The sequence below is a fragment of the Dama dama genome, chromosome 1 (genome assembly GCF_033118175.1).
Source record: "Dama dama isolate Ldn47 chromosome 1, ASM3311817v1, whole genome shotgun sequence".
NCBI lineage: Eukaryota > Metazoa > Chordata > Mammalia > Artiodactyla > Cervidae > Dama > Dama dama.
Genome location: NC_083681.1, coordinates 43,394,671 through 43,410,892, shown reverse-complemented (window position 1 = coordinate 43,410,892; position 16,222 = coordinate 43,394,671). Strand labels below are relative to the sequence as shown.

Sequence of the window (16,222 nt, the reverse complement as noted above, 5' to 3'; positions counted from 1 at the left end):
GCAAAGGTAGTCTTGGCAGCCAATGACATGGATACGGCAGCTCTCAAAAAACAGAACCTCCATCCAAGAGCAAAGGCCTCAGCTGGCACCAAGAGCCCCCCAGAGAACTGTGAGCCGTCGCATCCCGTCTCACCCCACCCCACCGACGAGGCAACACTCAGCAATTGCTAGGCAAAGCGCAACCGATCTCCAGAACGCGCTCCAGCAAGCCCACCGGCAGAGCCAAGGCCACCTCCTAGCCCCTGTGGGGAAAATGGCGCCTCTCAACTCTTCTCCCTCCCGGCTAGTCACAAGGACCACCCTCCCTCCCTCGCTACAAAATGGCGCCTCCTGCTGGGGCCCCAGAATAGGCATAATTCACTTGTCAGCGAGGCGTTGTCGCGCTGGGATGAGCGGTTCTGTCAACCAGTCAGAAGCAGGAACTTTGGTTCCGCACTTTGGGTAAGCCACTCAGCCGCTGGCTCTAAGGCCAGGCGAGGCTGACGTCAGGTAAGGGGGCGTGGATAAGGCCGTCTTCTTTCGCGTCGCCTAAATTTGAGCCAATGGCAAGCAGGAAGCGTCCAGTGAGTGACGTAATTACAGCCCAATGGAGGCTGGGGGCGGGCCTCAGAGCTACTATGCGGGTTGCGGGGCTTGGGGGCCGGGCGGCTGTTTCCTGTCCTGGTGCATGGTGGTCGGACGAAGGAATTGTTGGAAAATTTTCTCGGAGGTTCGTATATAAATGTGTTTTTACCCAGTGTGCATTATTCTCCGCCCGGCCGCCGCCCTCAGCGCGGCGGCGCGGGCCCGCTTGGGCCCGGGCTCTGGCTCCGGCTGCTCAACCTCCACCTCAGGCCTTGCCGATCCTACGGCCGGCCGCGGTAGTTGCGTCTGGGCAGAAGCGGAGTTTATTAATAACCCGCGGCCGCCACTCTGGGGCGGCGGAGCTTTTCTCTCTGAGGACGCAAACCACCCCCCCTCCCCCAAGTCTCGTCGCGTAGCGCCCCGCCTGTTCCCCTCTGGGGACCGCCGAGGGGAGGGAGTGAAAGAGGGGAGGGTGGAGCCCTCGGGAGCCTGGCGGCGCTTCTCGGCTTGACCTCCGCGCGGAGCGAGTCCCCAGGCGCCGCCGCGGCGAAGCTCCTCGGGCTGGGACGCTGGGCCCTGGTCAGCACCAGGCCCCGGCTGGCGTGCCGGTGGCAGAACTGGCCGAGGGCCCGATTGGGATCCCGCCTGCAGATTGCCCCCAGTATTTCCTCCCCCTCAGACCTGCACACATTTCTTGTTTCCCTCGCTTGGAAAAAAAAAAAGATTGGGGTCAATGAGCCTAATATCGAATATTGGAAATAACTGATTTTATCATTCTGTTTTCTCGATTTTGGTGAAAAGAGTGAACGAATCCTTTCGTTGCTTTGTAACATTTATTGTGGAAGGTCCATCAATATCCTCTCCCCTTTTGCTTTTTTTTTTTTTAACATTGTTTACTCATTAAAGAAGTTAAGTAAAAAGTGATAAAATAATTGCCAAACTGATTTTAAGTTTAAGATCAATTTAAGCTTTTGGAAGTGTGTCTGTAGTCAGCTGGTATAATCTAGTTGGAGATGTGAAAAATTGTACCTTCGAGGTTGTCGCCTTTGTCCTGAATCTTACTAGAAGCTGTAAGAGTCCAGTAGTTTTGTTGTAGTTGACAAAAATCTGTGCAATATTTAATATTTTCCCTTGTTGGTCGCATAGTTTCAGTTGGTTATTAAGTGTTTAGTAAGAGACTTGGTAATGAAATCATCCAAAAGTAAGATAGTAACGAATTTTACCCGTGTATTTAGATTACTTTGGAAATTATTCAGTGTACAAATACTTTGCCCATTTTTTCCATAGCCACCTTTTAGTTTTTAAAAATAACAGCTTTATTGATAGAGTATACAGACCTTTACAAATCACCCCGTTAAAGTATGTAATTAGGTAGGTTTAATGTTTTCACGGAGTTGTGCAACCATTACCAAAATTTTAAAACATGTTCTCCCGGCAAGAAACTCGGTACCCACTAGGTTTCTCCCGATTTCCCCATAATACACCTCTTTCCCCAACCACTAATCTACAAGTTTGTCTGTTCCCAGTGTTTCGTAAAAATTGAATCACACAGTATGTGGGTTGTTGTGACTGGCTTCTTTCACTTAGCATGTTTGCAAGGTTCATTCATGTTAGAGCATGTATGAGTACTTCATTTCTTTTTGTTGCCAAATATTTCATTGTTTGGACTAACGCCTTTTATTTATCCGTTCATCTGTTGATGTGGACTTTCAGGTTGCTTCTGTCTTGGCTGTTATGCATAATGTTGCTATAAACAATCACATTTATTTATTACTTATCTCTTCATTTGGCTCCTCTGGGTCTTAGTTGTGGCATGTGCAATCTTTCAGTTACATCATGAACATGTGGAATTGATTTCTCTGACCAGGGAGCTAACCAGGGCCCCCATCACTGTGGGTGTGAAGTCTTAGCCAGTGGACCACCACGAAGTCCCCTCTACTGTTAGTTTAGTTGTTATTAAGTATAATGTAGGTACAGTTTATGATCACTTGAGGAGAACTTTCTTGAGTCCTGATGTTCTTATCATTACTTAATTTTGAAGTTCTTATATAGTTTTTGTTTTTATATATGTGTTAAATTGTTTATTTGGCTGCCCTGGGCCTTAGTTGCAGCATGTGGGATCTAGTTTCCCTATCAGGGATCAAACCCAGGGCCCCTGCATTGGGAACTCAGAGTCAGCCTCTGTACTACTAGGGCAGCCCTTGTTTTTATTTTTAATTCGAGAATTTTACCCAGTTCTTAGTCTTTTTGCTCTTGGCTTTATTTCAGGACATAGTGATTATTTAAAGAGTTGAGTTGTTTGTGTCATTGCTGATTTCTATGCTTAATTTGCATTTTAAGGGGTAGCTTTTGTAAGTGTATTATCAAAATGATCTTGTTTTTAAGATGGATCTATACTGAAAATCTCCCTCCCTCTCATAGAAATAAAAAGTTGACAACAGAGATACACCTTTTTTCAGTTTCCCATAAATTTAATCCTATTTTAGAACCGTGCCACTGTGGGAACTCTGTACTCTGTGGAAATAACTCATCCATTAATGTGTAGACACAGGCATTTAACTCTAAACTACATTTTTTTTGTACCTAAAATACCACTTTATAGAAATTCCTTGGTTGTCCAGTGATTAGGACTTGGTACTTTCACTATCAGGGGGCCTGAGTTCAGTTCTTGATTTCTGGAACTAAGATTCCACATATGGCAGCTCTACCAAAATAAATAAGTAAATATGTTTTTTTTAAGTCAATTATTTAAAATAACCTTTAGAAATTATTTTTTATCTTCTTTTTGAGGGAAAAAAACTTTCATAGGGATAAGGAAATTTTTTCTTTTTTTAAATTCAGGTATAGTTGATTTACATTTTACTTATTTAGGGTGTATAACAGTGATTCAGCATTTTTATAGATTGAAATTTTTTATTTTTAGCTTTAAAAAAAGTTTTTAATGGAGGAACCTTGAAAACATTATTTAGTTTAAGTGAAAAAAGACAGTCGTGAAAGACCATATACTATGATTCCATTTATATGAAGTGTCCAGAATAAGCAAATCTGTAGAAATAGAAAGTAGATTGGTGGTTACCTGTGGGTTTGGGAAGGGGGAGATAGGCTTTTCTTTTGCTGGTGATAAAAATATTCTGAATTCAGGTTTTGGTAATGTTTGTTTACTCTAAATATACTAAAGTCATTGACTTGTACACCTTAAATGGATAAATTTTATGGTATGTGATTTGTATCTCAGTAAAGGTATTTTCAAAAAGGAAAATTATGAACAAGAGGAAAGTTTCTCTTGAATAACACATCTCTGAAACTTTTTTTTGTTTTTTTCCTCCTCTGGCAACACCACTTGACGGAAATTCCCTAGCAGTCCAGTGGTTAGGTCTCAATTCTTTCACTGCCTGGGAGCCTGAGTTCAGTCCCTGGTCAGAAAACCAAGATCGTGCATGTAGTAGGTGAAAATAGTGAATAAGACAGAGACATTTAGCTTCTCATTTAGCTTTAAACTACTGATAAGCAGCTTAGTCGCTCAGTCATGTCCAACTCTTTGGGATCCCCATGGACTGTAACCCGCCAGGCTCCTCTGTCAACGGAAATTCTCCAGGCAGGAATACTGGAGTGCTTTGCCATGCCCAGGGATGGAACCCAGGTCTCCCACGTTGCAAGTGGATTCTTTACTCTCCGAGCCACCAGGGAAGCCCATTAATAGCAAACATACATGTAATGCCATGTGCTGTTACAAGCGATTTTTATTTGTAGTACCTCTGTGAAGTACCTGCCTTTTACAAATAGAGAAACTGTGACACAGCGTTTTTAAGTAAATTGCCCAAGGTCACATAGATAATATGTGATCAATGAGAGTTTGAAGCAGGCTGGCTCAGGAGTCCTTATTCTTAAGTATAATGCTGTATACCATGTCTTGTAAGTATTCCTTCCTAGATATAACCCATACTTTATATCAATAGGGGAATCCTCCTTAGATATTATTGTATGTTTTAGTAGCTGGTTGCTATAAGTATGGGCTTCTCTGGTGGCTCAGCGGTAAAGAATCTGCCTGCAGTGCAGAAAACCCAGGTATGGTCTGTGGGCCGGGAAGATCCCCTGGAGGAGGGCATGGCAACCCACTCCAGTATTCTTGCCTGGAGAATACCATAGACAGAGAAGTCTGGCAGGCTACAGTCCATAGGGTCGCAAAGAGTCAAACGTGACTGAAGCAACTGAGCACACATGGACATGCTATAAATGCACTGCTTCTACTCTGGAGAAAAACAGGTAATTAAAGTATACTGTGGTAAGTGTCATGATAAGGGTATGGACAGAGTGTCTTGGGAAATACAGGTAAAGCATTCAGACCCAGTTTGGGGAGTTGAGATAAAACTTTCTGGTGAAAAAAAAAAAAAACTTTCTGGTGGAATCTGAAGAATTTAGCCAAGTAAAGAGAGAAGGTGGAGAAGTCAATGGCAACCCACTCCAGTACTCTTGCCTGGAAAATCCCATGGTGGGCTGCAGTCCATGGGGTCACTAAGAGGTGAACATGACTGAGCAACTTCCCTTTCACTTTTCACTTTCACGTATTGGAGAAGGAAATGGCAACCCACTCCAATGTTCTTGCCTGGAGAATCCCAGGGACGGAGGAGCCTGGTGGGCTTCCATCCATGGGGTTGCACAGAGTTGGACACGACTGAAGCGACTTAGCAGCAGCAGCAGCAAAGAGAAGGAAAAGTATTCTAGAGGGAATGAATGGCACTGTTCAGAGCCCAGATGCAAGAAGAGATACCTTGGGCTCATGTAAAAGTTGTTGAGCGAAATGGTTAGAAGGTGATTTTACCACTTATGTTGTGAAGTTAAGGACATCGTTTAACCTGAGTTTCACTTTCTTCATCTGCAAAATTGTGGTAAAGTGATACTTAATTCGTAGGATTACTAGAAGGATTAAATGATTTGGTAGTAATGCCTGGCATATAGTATTTTGGAAGAGTAAGTTATCATTATTAAATTTTTAAATTATTAATAATATTAAATGATACTAGTATCATTAGCTACTAGAATTTTAATCAGTGTTGCTGGAATGTGGAATGTAAGATTGTACTAGAATAAGACTGAAGGATAGAGTGATCAACTTGTCTTGATTTGCTGAAAGTAAAAGTGTTAGTTGTTCGGTCATGCCAGTTTGTGAGTGGTTTTACTGTGTTTAGAACCTTGGAGAAAAATAGTTACCTTAGGAAGGAGCAAAATGAGAACAAAGTAGGATATGCCTGTGTATACACACATAAGCACATTTTAGAGATTGAGTTCACACCAGTACCTCCAATTCCAGCTCATCCCACAGAGCTCTTTGTTTTCTTCCCTTATTCCATATTTGCATTTCCCTTCTTCCTTAATGAGAGCTCTGGCTTCCAACAGCATTTACACATTTATTCAGTGCTCAGTCTTTTATTATGTCTAAAATAGTTTCCAAGCTGTTTTGCCTTTGAAAGTGTTAGTCGCTCAGTTGTGTCTGGTTCTTGCGACCCCAGGGACTGTAGCCTGCAGGCTCCTCTGTCCTTGGAAGTCTCCAGGCAAGAATACTGGAGTGGGTAGCCATTCCCTTCTCCAGGGGATCTTCCCACCCCAAGGATGGAACCTGGGTTTCCTGCATTACACACAGATTCTTTACTGTCTGAGTTAACCAGAGAAGCCCTTGCCCAAGACTATTCCAGTCTTTTTTTTCTTTTTTATTATTTATCCTTTTATATATATATATATTTTTTTTTATTGAAGTGTAGTTGACTTACAGTGTTTCAGGTGCACAGCAAGGTGATTCAGTTATACAAATATACATATATTACATAGAGTATTACATGATATTGACTATGGTTCCCTGTGCTATACAGTAAACCTTTGTGGCATATCTATTTTTTAATTAGAAATCTAGTATTCTATTCATAAGTCAAACAGTGGAATAAAAATGTCATAATTTTTTTAGTTAGGCAAAAATACATATATTTTTTAAAATATATAAAGTATGCATGTTTATATATATGTATACAAAAGCTTTTCTACTACACTTGATAAAGACTTGGGAAAGAATATCAAAAAAAAGGAAATGGCAAACATAAGCTAAATGAAATGGGAACACTGAATATGAGATATCAAAAGTGAAACAAATTAGATAAAAGTAAAAGTTCATCATGTAGTCCAGTTTTTAAACATGACTGCTCATTAGAAACATGGAGCTAAGGAGGTAAAAGCAATACCTGAGCACTTGTATTTTTCAAAAAATTTCAAGATAATTCTGATATGTATCTGGATTTTAAAAAGTGATTACAGATTTTTCTGTTAGATCCTAGTTTGGGTAATATGGTAAGTGGAAGTGCATATATGCACAGGTTTTCATCCACTCAGCCAGTCTGTGTCTTTTCGGCTTGTGCGTTTAATCCATTTACATTTAAGGTTATATTATGATCCTGTTACCATTTTCTTAATTGTTTGGGGTTTATTTTCTGTAGGTCTTTTCCTTCATTTGTATTTCCTGCCTAGAGAAGTTCCTTTAGCATTTTTTGGATAGCTGGTTTGGTGCTGCTGAATTCTCTTAACTTTTGCTTGTCTGGGAAACTTTTGATTTCTCTATCAAATGTGAAGGAAGAGTCTTGCTGGGTAGAGTATTCTTAGTTGTAGGTTCTTCCCTTTCATCACTTTATTTTTTTCTTCTTTTTTTCCTTTCATCACTTTAAATATATCATGCCATTCCCTTCTGGCCAGTAGAGTTTCTGTTGAGAAATCAACTGGTAGCCAGTTGGGAATTCCCTTGTATGTTATTTGTTGTTTTTCCTTTGTTGTTTTTAATATTTTATCTCTGTCGTTATTTTTTGTCAGTTTGATTACTGTGTGTCTCTGTGTGTTCCTCTTTGGGTTTATCCTTCCTGGGATACTCTGCTTCCTGGACTTGGTTGACTATTTCCTTTCCCATGTTCAAAAAGTTTTCAGCTATTAACCTCTTCAAATATTTTCTCAGGTCCTTTCTCTATCTCTTCTCCTTCTGGGACCCCTGTAATGCAAATGTTGGTATATTGAAAGTTGGCGTGTTTATTGTTGTCCCAGAGGTCTCTTAGGCTATCTTCATTTCTTTTCATTCTTTTTTCTATATTCTGTTCTGTGGCAGTGATTTCCACCATTCTGTCCTCCAGTTCATTTACCCGTTCTTTTGCCTTAGTTATCCTGCTATTGATTCCTTCTAGTGTATTATTCATCTCTGTTTGTTTATTCTTTAGTTCTTCTAGATCTTTGGTAAACATTTCTTGCATCTCCTCAATCTTTGCCTCCATTCTTTTCCCAATATCCTGGATTATCTTCACTATCATTATTCTGAATTCTTTTTCTGGAAGGTACCTGTTTCCACCTCATTTAGTTGTTCTTCTAGGATTTTATCTTTTCCCTTCATCTGGGACATAACTTTCTGCTTTTGCATCGTGATTAACTTTCTGTAATAATGGTTTTTGTTACAGCTGCTGTGAGACTGTGCTTCTCCTTGCTTCTTCTGTCTGCCCTCTGATGGATGAGGCTGCTAAGAGGTTTATGTCAGCTTCTTGATGAATGGGAAAAGCTGGGTCTTGCTCGGGTGGGCAGGGCCTTGCTCAGTAAAGCTTTAATACAATTATCTGCTGATGGGTGGGGTTGGACACTCTCCCTGGTAGTTGTTTGATCCAGCCCTGGGATCTGTGGGCTCTATGGTAGACTTAATGGTGAACTCCAAGAGACTTTATGCCAAGGGGGACCTTCCAGTGCCCCTGTTCCTGTGGTGAGCCCATGCCGATCCACGCTTCCACAGGAGGCCCTCCCAACACTGGTAGGTAGTTTTGGTTCAGTCTCCAGTGTGGTCACTGCTCCTCTCCTCTGGGTCTTGGTGCACGCAAAATTTTGTTTGTGCCTTCCAAGCTTGGAGTCTCTGTTTCTCTCAGTGCTCTGGAAGGCCTATAATCAAATCCTGCTGGCCCTCAAGGCCAGATTCCCTGGAGATTTCCAGTCCCTCTGTTGGATCCCCAGGCTGGGAAACCTGATGTGGGGTTCAGAACCTTCACAACAGTGCGAGAACTTCTTTGGTATTACTGTTCTCCAGTCTGTGGATCACCCACCTAGTGGGTATGGCATTTGATTTTATCGTGATTGTGCCCCTCCTACCATATCACTGTGGCTTCTTTGTCTTTGGATGTGGGGTATCTTTTTGGTGGGTTCCAGCGTCCTCCTGTTGTTGGTTGTTCCAACAGCTGGTTGCAGTTTTGGTGCTCTCGCAGGAGAGCTGACCACAGGCCTTCTACTCCACTGTCTTGAACTGGAAGCTATACCGATTTTAAAACAAATTCCCCCCAGAGAAATAAAACAGAAGTGAAAGTTCCTTGACCTGGGAACCTTGTCAGTATTGGGCAAACCAGGATGATTGTATTGGAGAGGTTAGTAGAACCCCAGTCATGGTATTTGGACTTTATGGGTAAGTGGGAAAGTTTTGAAGGTTTTTATGACAGAGAAATGCTCTGATTGGATTTGAAAGCACTTGGACTGTGCTGTCGGAGAAGGCAATGGCAACCCACTCCCGTACTCTTGCCTGGAAAATGCCATGGACAGAGGAGCCTGGTAGGCTGCAGTCCATGGGGTGACGAAGAGTCAGACACGACTGAGCGACTTCACTTTCACTTTTCACTTTCATGCACTGGAGAAGGAAATGGCAACCCACTCCAGTGTTCTTGCCTGGAGAATCCCAGGGACAGCGGAGCCTGATGGGCTGCCGTCTATGGGGTCGCACAGAGTCGGATATGACTGAAGTGACTTAGCAGCAGCAGCAGGACAGTGCTGTGGAGATCAGGTTGAAGGAGGGTAAAGGTGGATTTCAGGAGGCTGATGTAATAACCCAAGTGGTGATGGTCGCCTGAATTAAGACCGCCTAATAAGAGAAGTGAATGCATTTGACAGATATTTAGGAGGTAAAGTGATCATTTTTGGTGATCAGTTGGAGATTAAGGGGGATTTGACTGCTGGGTAGGTGATTGTATCATTGAGGTAGAAAATACAAAAGTAGAATTTTATGGCAAACTGTTTTGAGATGGAGGTGGCTGTGGACCGTGAATGTCATCAAGGCCAACAAGCAGCTAGATAAATAGATCAGGAGCCATTAAGAGGAAAGACTTGATCATTTTAGAAAGCTTGTAAATTATAGAGATCTTTGAAACCATGGGAATGGATATGATATTCCAAGAGGAAAAGTGCATAAAATGAAAGAACAAATGAGGATGCAAACTCGGCAGGTTCTCAACATTTAGGAACCCGTCGGAGAAATGGAAAAGGATTGGTTAGGAAGTTAGAGGAAACCAGGAGCATGTGGATGCGTAGATTCCAACGCAGGAGAGTATTCTAGAAAAGAGAAAAAGGTCCATGGTATCAAAGACAGAAAAGTATCCATCACATTTTTTTTTTAATGTTTAACTATCGATATTATAATGTCTGGTCATTTAAAAAAACTTTTTGAAAATTTGGGGTATAATCATCTATATTCAATTTGATGAGTTTTGGCAATTGTATACATCCAGATGATCATCACTCAAGATAATAGAACATGTCCATCACCACAGAAAATCCCCTTGTTCCCCTTTCCAGTCAGCCCCCTAACCTTGCAATCACATTTTATTCTAACACTAGATTAATTATGGTGTTCTTGGAAGTTATATTATGGACTATCTTACTTCCCTCAGCATAATAATTTTGAGATTCATCACTGTTATTGTTACATACTGTTATGTATGTGTATATAGTTTGTTTCTCTTTATTGCTAGGTAATACTCTATTGTATGAATTTATCACAACTTTTTTTTTAATCCTTTCTTTTATTGTTGGACATTTGAGTTCATTCCAACTTGTAACTATTATGAATAAAGCTGCTATGGACATTCTTGTATAAGTCTCTTTGTGGATGGATGAATATTTTCATTTCTCATTCATGCCTAGGAATGGCCATTGAACTTCATGTTAAAATGGAGATCAGTGACCAACCAGAGAGTTTCCGTTCTTAGGGACAGGAATCAGATAGATGGCAGTGGGAAATCAGGAAGCATTCTTCGTAACAGCTGTTAAGGAAATCTAGCTGTGATAGGAAAGAGATACAAGTAGCTGAGTCAGAGGTGAGTTTTTTTGTTTTGTGTTTGTGTTTTTTAAGTTATTGATTGGAAGAAACTGTGGGAGAGGGAAATTGTTTACAGAAGAGGGCCATGAAATCCCTGTGGAGGAAAGACGAAATGGAGAGTACAAGTTGAAGAATTGGTCTTACCTTGTAGGAAAGTAATGCGGTAGGAGAAGAAGGAAGAAATGTGCAGAAATGCAGTGGAGTGAGGTTTATGGGCAGAGAATTCCTCTGATGACTTATTTTCTGTGAAATTGAGGGCTGATTAATTGAAGTCCTGAAGGAGACAGAGTGGGGGGATAGCAGAAGAGGGGGTGGAGGTTTGAGACAAATGGAAAATATTTAAATAGTTGCCATGAGGAAACAAAGAAATGTAGTTTTCTGGACAGGTTTGGGGATTCAGAAGAGGCTGGAATAGCCCAAGAACTTTTATGTCCCTTCAGAACTATTCCATCAACTAAGCTTTTAGATCTGAAAAATGCTTTGTAAATATGAGACCTATACAAAGTTATTTCTGACTAGAGGTATATGTTTTTACTATCCATGTTTCGTGTCCTATTCCGTGTACTTTTTTGTACAAAGGATCTGTTTTGTTGCGGTTGTCTGTCAGGAGTGCTCTGTGTAATTTTCGTAATTGTCTCACAATGTTTTGCTTCCCTTACCTATGACAAGATGAGCAATTTGAATAATAAAATATTAACATATACAGTGTTTATCTTGGGGGAAATGAAGTACAACCTAGGATCACAGTTAGAAGTGGAGTTTGAATATATCAGAACCTCTCTCCTGCTACTTACTTCCTCAAACTCCCTAGACTCAGTGCAGGCAGGCCAGGGCATGCTTAGTAAACTGAACTATGCAGGAATGCCCTTATCAAGCCCTGCTGTTAGTACCGCATTGTTGAGATTTGAGAGAGAATTTTTTTTTCGGTTCTTTTTCATATCAGTGTTTCAGTTAAGAACAGACCATCACCAACATTGATGTTTCTGATGACTAGACCTAGATGTCCATTTCTAAATTCTTGTCTCTGTTCTCACAGCTTTTTCTCACACATATTTTAGTTTTACTTCTCCAGGCCTCATCTCAACTTCCTGCCAGTCTGTTGTAAATCTTTCATTTCTGAATGTTCCTGGAACTTGGTAAAGCCTTCAAGTTTCAACATTTCACCCACCCACTAGAATATCCTACTTCTTTAAAATTGGTAGTATAAACTCTGTCCCTCCCTTTTACTCTTTAGCATTCTGTACAGCCTATGAAAACTATGTCATTTATTAGCACGTTCTAACTACTCTGTGCTTAACTGAATTACATTGCATCCATGGAACATTCTTACTCCCTGGGTGTATTAATATTTAAATAAAACTGAAGAGATTTAGAGACAGTTTTCCACAAAGGTTAATCAAAGCAGTGTAACTGAATCAGCAAACTACAAAGTTACAGAATAGCCTGCTATTTTTATGTTGGCTATACTAAGAAACTTCCTCATTCCAGGGTAGGAGATGTCATAAAATGCAGCACAAATGACCATGCTTAAATGAAGAAGCACTTTGTATATTAGTGAATTTATAAGGAAAATTTGTAATTAAGACCAGGTAATAGAAAGGTGTGACTTCTCAGGTAAGTGTGTAGGTGGAACCAGCCTGAGGTTAGAACTGGAGTTTGACAATTTCTGAAGGTCTCGTTTCTGTTAGTTCAGTAGCTCAGTCGTGTCTGACTCTTTGTGAACCCATGGACTGCAGCACACCAGGCCTTCCTGGTCCGTCGCCAACTCCCAACTCCCAGAGTTTACTGAAACTCATGTCCGTTGAGTTGGTGATGCCATCCAACCATCTTATCCTGTGTCTCCCCGTTCTCCTCCTGCCTTCGATCTTTTCCAGCATCAGGGTCTTTTCAAATGAGTCTGGTTTCTGTAGCTTCATTCAAAAAGTCTTTAGGATTTGTTAATCTAGATTTCTTTTTGTATCATTTCTTACTATGATAAAGATTACTTTTAGTTGAAGTCCTTACTCTTATACCTAAACCATTAGATTTATATTTTCATAATAATTCATGGTAATAATTGTATCTCACAATTTACACCAAATTTGAGATATCTAAGGGCTTCACATTTTAAAATATTGGTCTGATGTAGACTCAAACCACTGAGGAAACCCTGATTCTTTTTTTTTCTTAGGGGATGAAATCAGCAAGTATTTAATTACTAATTTTCTTTAATGTGGGAAGCATGATTATCTTTATTTTTTTATTTTTGGTTGTACTGGATCTTCGTGGTTATGAGGGCTTTTCTCTAGTTGCAATGAGTGGGGGCTGCTCTCTGGTTGCATTGTGTGGCTTCTCGTTGCGGTGTCTTCTCTTGTGGGGTGTGGGCTCCAGGGTGCTTGGGCTTCAGCAGTTGTGGCACGTGGGCTCAGCAGTTGTGGCTCCCGGGCTCCCAGCAGTTGTGGTGCACGGGCTTAGTTGCTCCACCACGTGTGGGATCTTCCCAGACCAGAGATCAAACCCTTGTCCCGTGCATTGGCAGACAGATTCTTAACAACTGCACCACCAGAGAAGTTCCTGAGAGTCTGCTTTTAATCCCTTTGGATATATGCCCAGAAGTGGGATTGCTTGATCATATGGTAAAATTTTATTTGTAATTTTTTGAGGAATCTCCATACTGTTTTTATTTTATTTGGCCGTGCCACTCAGCTTGTGGAGTAACAGTCTTTTTTGTTTGTTTTTGTTGTTGTTGTTGTTTTTATCTTTTTTTTTATTATTATTATTTTTTGTGGAGTGGCAATCTTAGTTCCCTGACCAGGGATTGAACCTGTGCCTTTGGCAGTGAAAGCAAAGTATCCCAACCACTGGACTGCTAGGGAATTTCCTCCATACTGTTTTTAATAGCAGCTGCTAGTAGTAAAGAAACGGCAACCCACTCCAGTGTTCTTGCCTGGAGAATCCCAGGGATGGGGCAGCCTGGTGGGATGCTGTCTGTGGGGTCGCACAGAGTCAGACACGACTGAAGCGACTCAGCAACAGCAGCAGCAGTGGTAAAGAATCTGCCTGCCAGTGCAGGAGATGCCAGAAGCTTGGGTTTGATTCCTGGGTTGGGAAGATCCCCTGGAGTGGGAAATGGCAGTCTACCCCAGTATTCTTGCCTGGAGAATCCCATGGACAAAGGAGCCTGGCAGGCTACGGTCGGGGTCACAAAGAGTCGGACACAGCTGAAGAGACTGAGCGCGTGTGCACATACTGTAAACACACTGCTTCTGCTCTGGAGAAAGGTAATTAGAGTATACTGTGATAAGTGTTATGATAAGTGCATGACTGAGCATTCATGCATGCACCATTCTACATTCCCACCAACAGTGCACAAAGGTTCTAATTTCTTCATGTCCTTGCCAAAACTTATCCTGTGTTTTGGTAGTGGACATTCTTACAGGTGTGAGGTGATATCTAATCATGGTTTTGATTTGCCTTTCCTCAATGATTAGTGATATTGAGCATATTTTCATCTTTGTTGGCCATTTATCTTCTTTGAAGAAATTTCTATTAAGTCCTTTGTCCAATTTGGGTTATTGTTTTTTGATGTTGAGTTGTAGGAATGCTTTATTCTGGATATAACGTGTGCTGCACTTCATAAATGTGGTTTTTTTTTCTCTTTTCTTATGTTAATATTCATCGGCATCTTCCAGAAAGGCAGGAACTTATCACTTTACGTATGTCTTCCTTTGAGATTCCTGTCGTGCCCCACCACAGCCTCCCTGTGTCTGGTTTTGGTCCACGATTCATTATTAAAGCACAGGAAATTGACTACCTTTCGCAAGGTGGCCCTTTCTGGAGATGCGTGTGTATCTCACATGCTTGTGCGTGCTCAGCTGTGCCCAGCTCTCTGCAGCCCCGCCAGGCTTCTCTGTCCACGGGGTCTCCTGGGCAGGAGTGCTGGAGTGGGTTGCCATTTTCTTCCCCAGGGGATCTTCCCAACCTAGGGATCAAGCCCGTGTCTCCTGCGTTGTAAGTGGGTTCTTTACCACCAAGCCGCCTGGGAAGCCCCTCTCACATGCTTATTTACACACTATCTGAAAATGTTGATGCACAATCACGACATGAATGTGAATATGGTGTGAGTAACTATAGAGTGTTTTAACTCTAGCTTATTTCATTTATTCACTATCATATTTTCCCCCATTTGATCATTTTCTAACAAAGGGCATTAGTTGTATCACGGAGTCTTTTTGAGAATAAGATGGGCTGTGACCTGACATCACTTATTATCTCTGGCAGTGGTAATACACATTTGATCTCTTCTGAATCCTTTACCACCAAGTGTATTTGCCAGCAATTTGTGTCCAGGAATCAGCTGACTCTTCATCTTTGAGTTAATGTACATTTTTTTCGATTAGGATAGAAACTACAGGTGCTGAAGCCTTCCTAAGGAAATTTAACACTTTACCAGCTTTCAGACAAGAAAGAACTTTATCAGTTACCTGTTGATGTAGTTATTTGGAGATTTGTAAATAATTGAATGAAAAGGACAAATGCTTGAGTTATGGTCAAATGGACATTTTTTAGTATCATGACCCAAATTAACTTGTAATCTGCCTTTTTCAAAATTCACTATCTAGATGTATACTGTAAAAATTATATAGTACTTACTACATTTTTATAGGTGCTTTCCCTTCCATTTTCTTGTCTTATTTCTGTTGTATGGTGACAGTACTTGTTCTGAAAATGAGCCTGTCCCAATCTTAAACTCATCAGGGAGCTTAATAGCAGAGTACCATTATTATTTTGAGGCTTCTCTGTTAGTCCTTAGAAGTAGCAAGGAAATAATTGAAGTTTCCATATACTCTATAAACAGATATAGATTATAAATATTTCAGGAATCCCTGAGAAGTCAGTTCTTGACTGGCTTTCTGTGAGTCTAAACCATAGTCCTTGGCTTTAATCCAAAGAAGGTGCAGTTTATAGTGTTTATAAAATGAAAATCTTCTAGTCCTAAACAATTGTAAAATGTTACTAATATCTGTATATTTCCCTTTTAAATACTGACAGCTGAAATTAGATCTTTAGACCTGAAAAAGTCCTCAAGAGATGCTGTTGTCCAGTTCCCTGGCTTAAGGCAGCTAAATTATCACAACTTCTGTTAGAGACAACTCAAGGCCCACAGAAGTTATGGGACCTGGAGGTGGGAAAAGGGAGGCAGGGGGTTATGGTGAAGATTGGTTAAAGAGCCATTCATGCATCCATTTATTCAGCACCTATTGTGTACTATGTGCCAGGTACTTTGTAGGCACTTTAGTCAGCAGAGAGCAGATAAAAATCCCTGTCCATTCTAGTAGAGGGAGAAATAGATAAGAAACAAACAAAATAAGTAAATACATGTAATGTCAATTTATTAGTACTGTGCTGAAGTATAAAGGAAGGAAGAAGGATAGAGTGTATCATCATCAAGGGTTGGCGATACAGTTTGCAGTGAGGTAAATAAGGAAGCTCTCATTGAGGTGCCATTGAACAAAGACTGGAAGAAGACGAGAGAGTAAT

The 16,222-nt window shown here is 41.0% G+C and overlaps 1 protein-coding gene across 2 annotated transcripts in view; it reads left to right on the top strand.

The window, feature by feature from the left end:
• The first annotated feature begins 603 nt into the window (after positions 1–603).
• Positions 604–16,222, top strand: part of ZNF143 (zinc finger protein 143) — a 60,528-nt gene continuing 44,909 nt past the window's right edge. Inside the window, exon 1 of one of the 2 annotated variants that reach the window (XM_061147858.1) lies at positions 604–709. In XM_061147858.1, coding sequence (XP_061003841.1) covers positions 668–709 — 42 coding nt within the window. In that variant the 5' untranslated portion in view covers positions 604–667. The remainder of the gene's footprint in view (positions 710–16,222) is intronic. The other variant, XM_061147863.1, reaches the window with a different exon arrangement.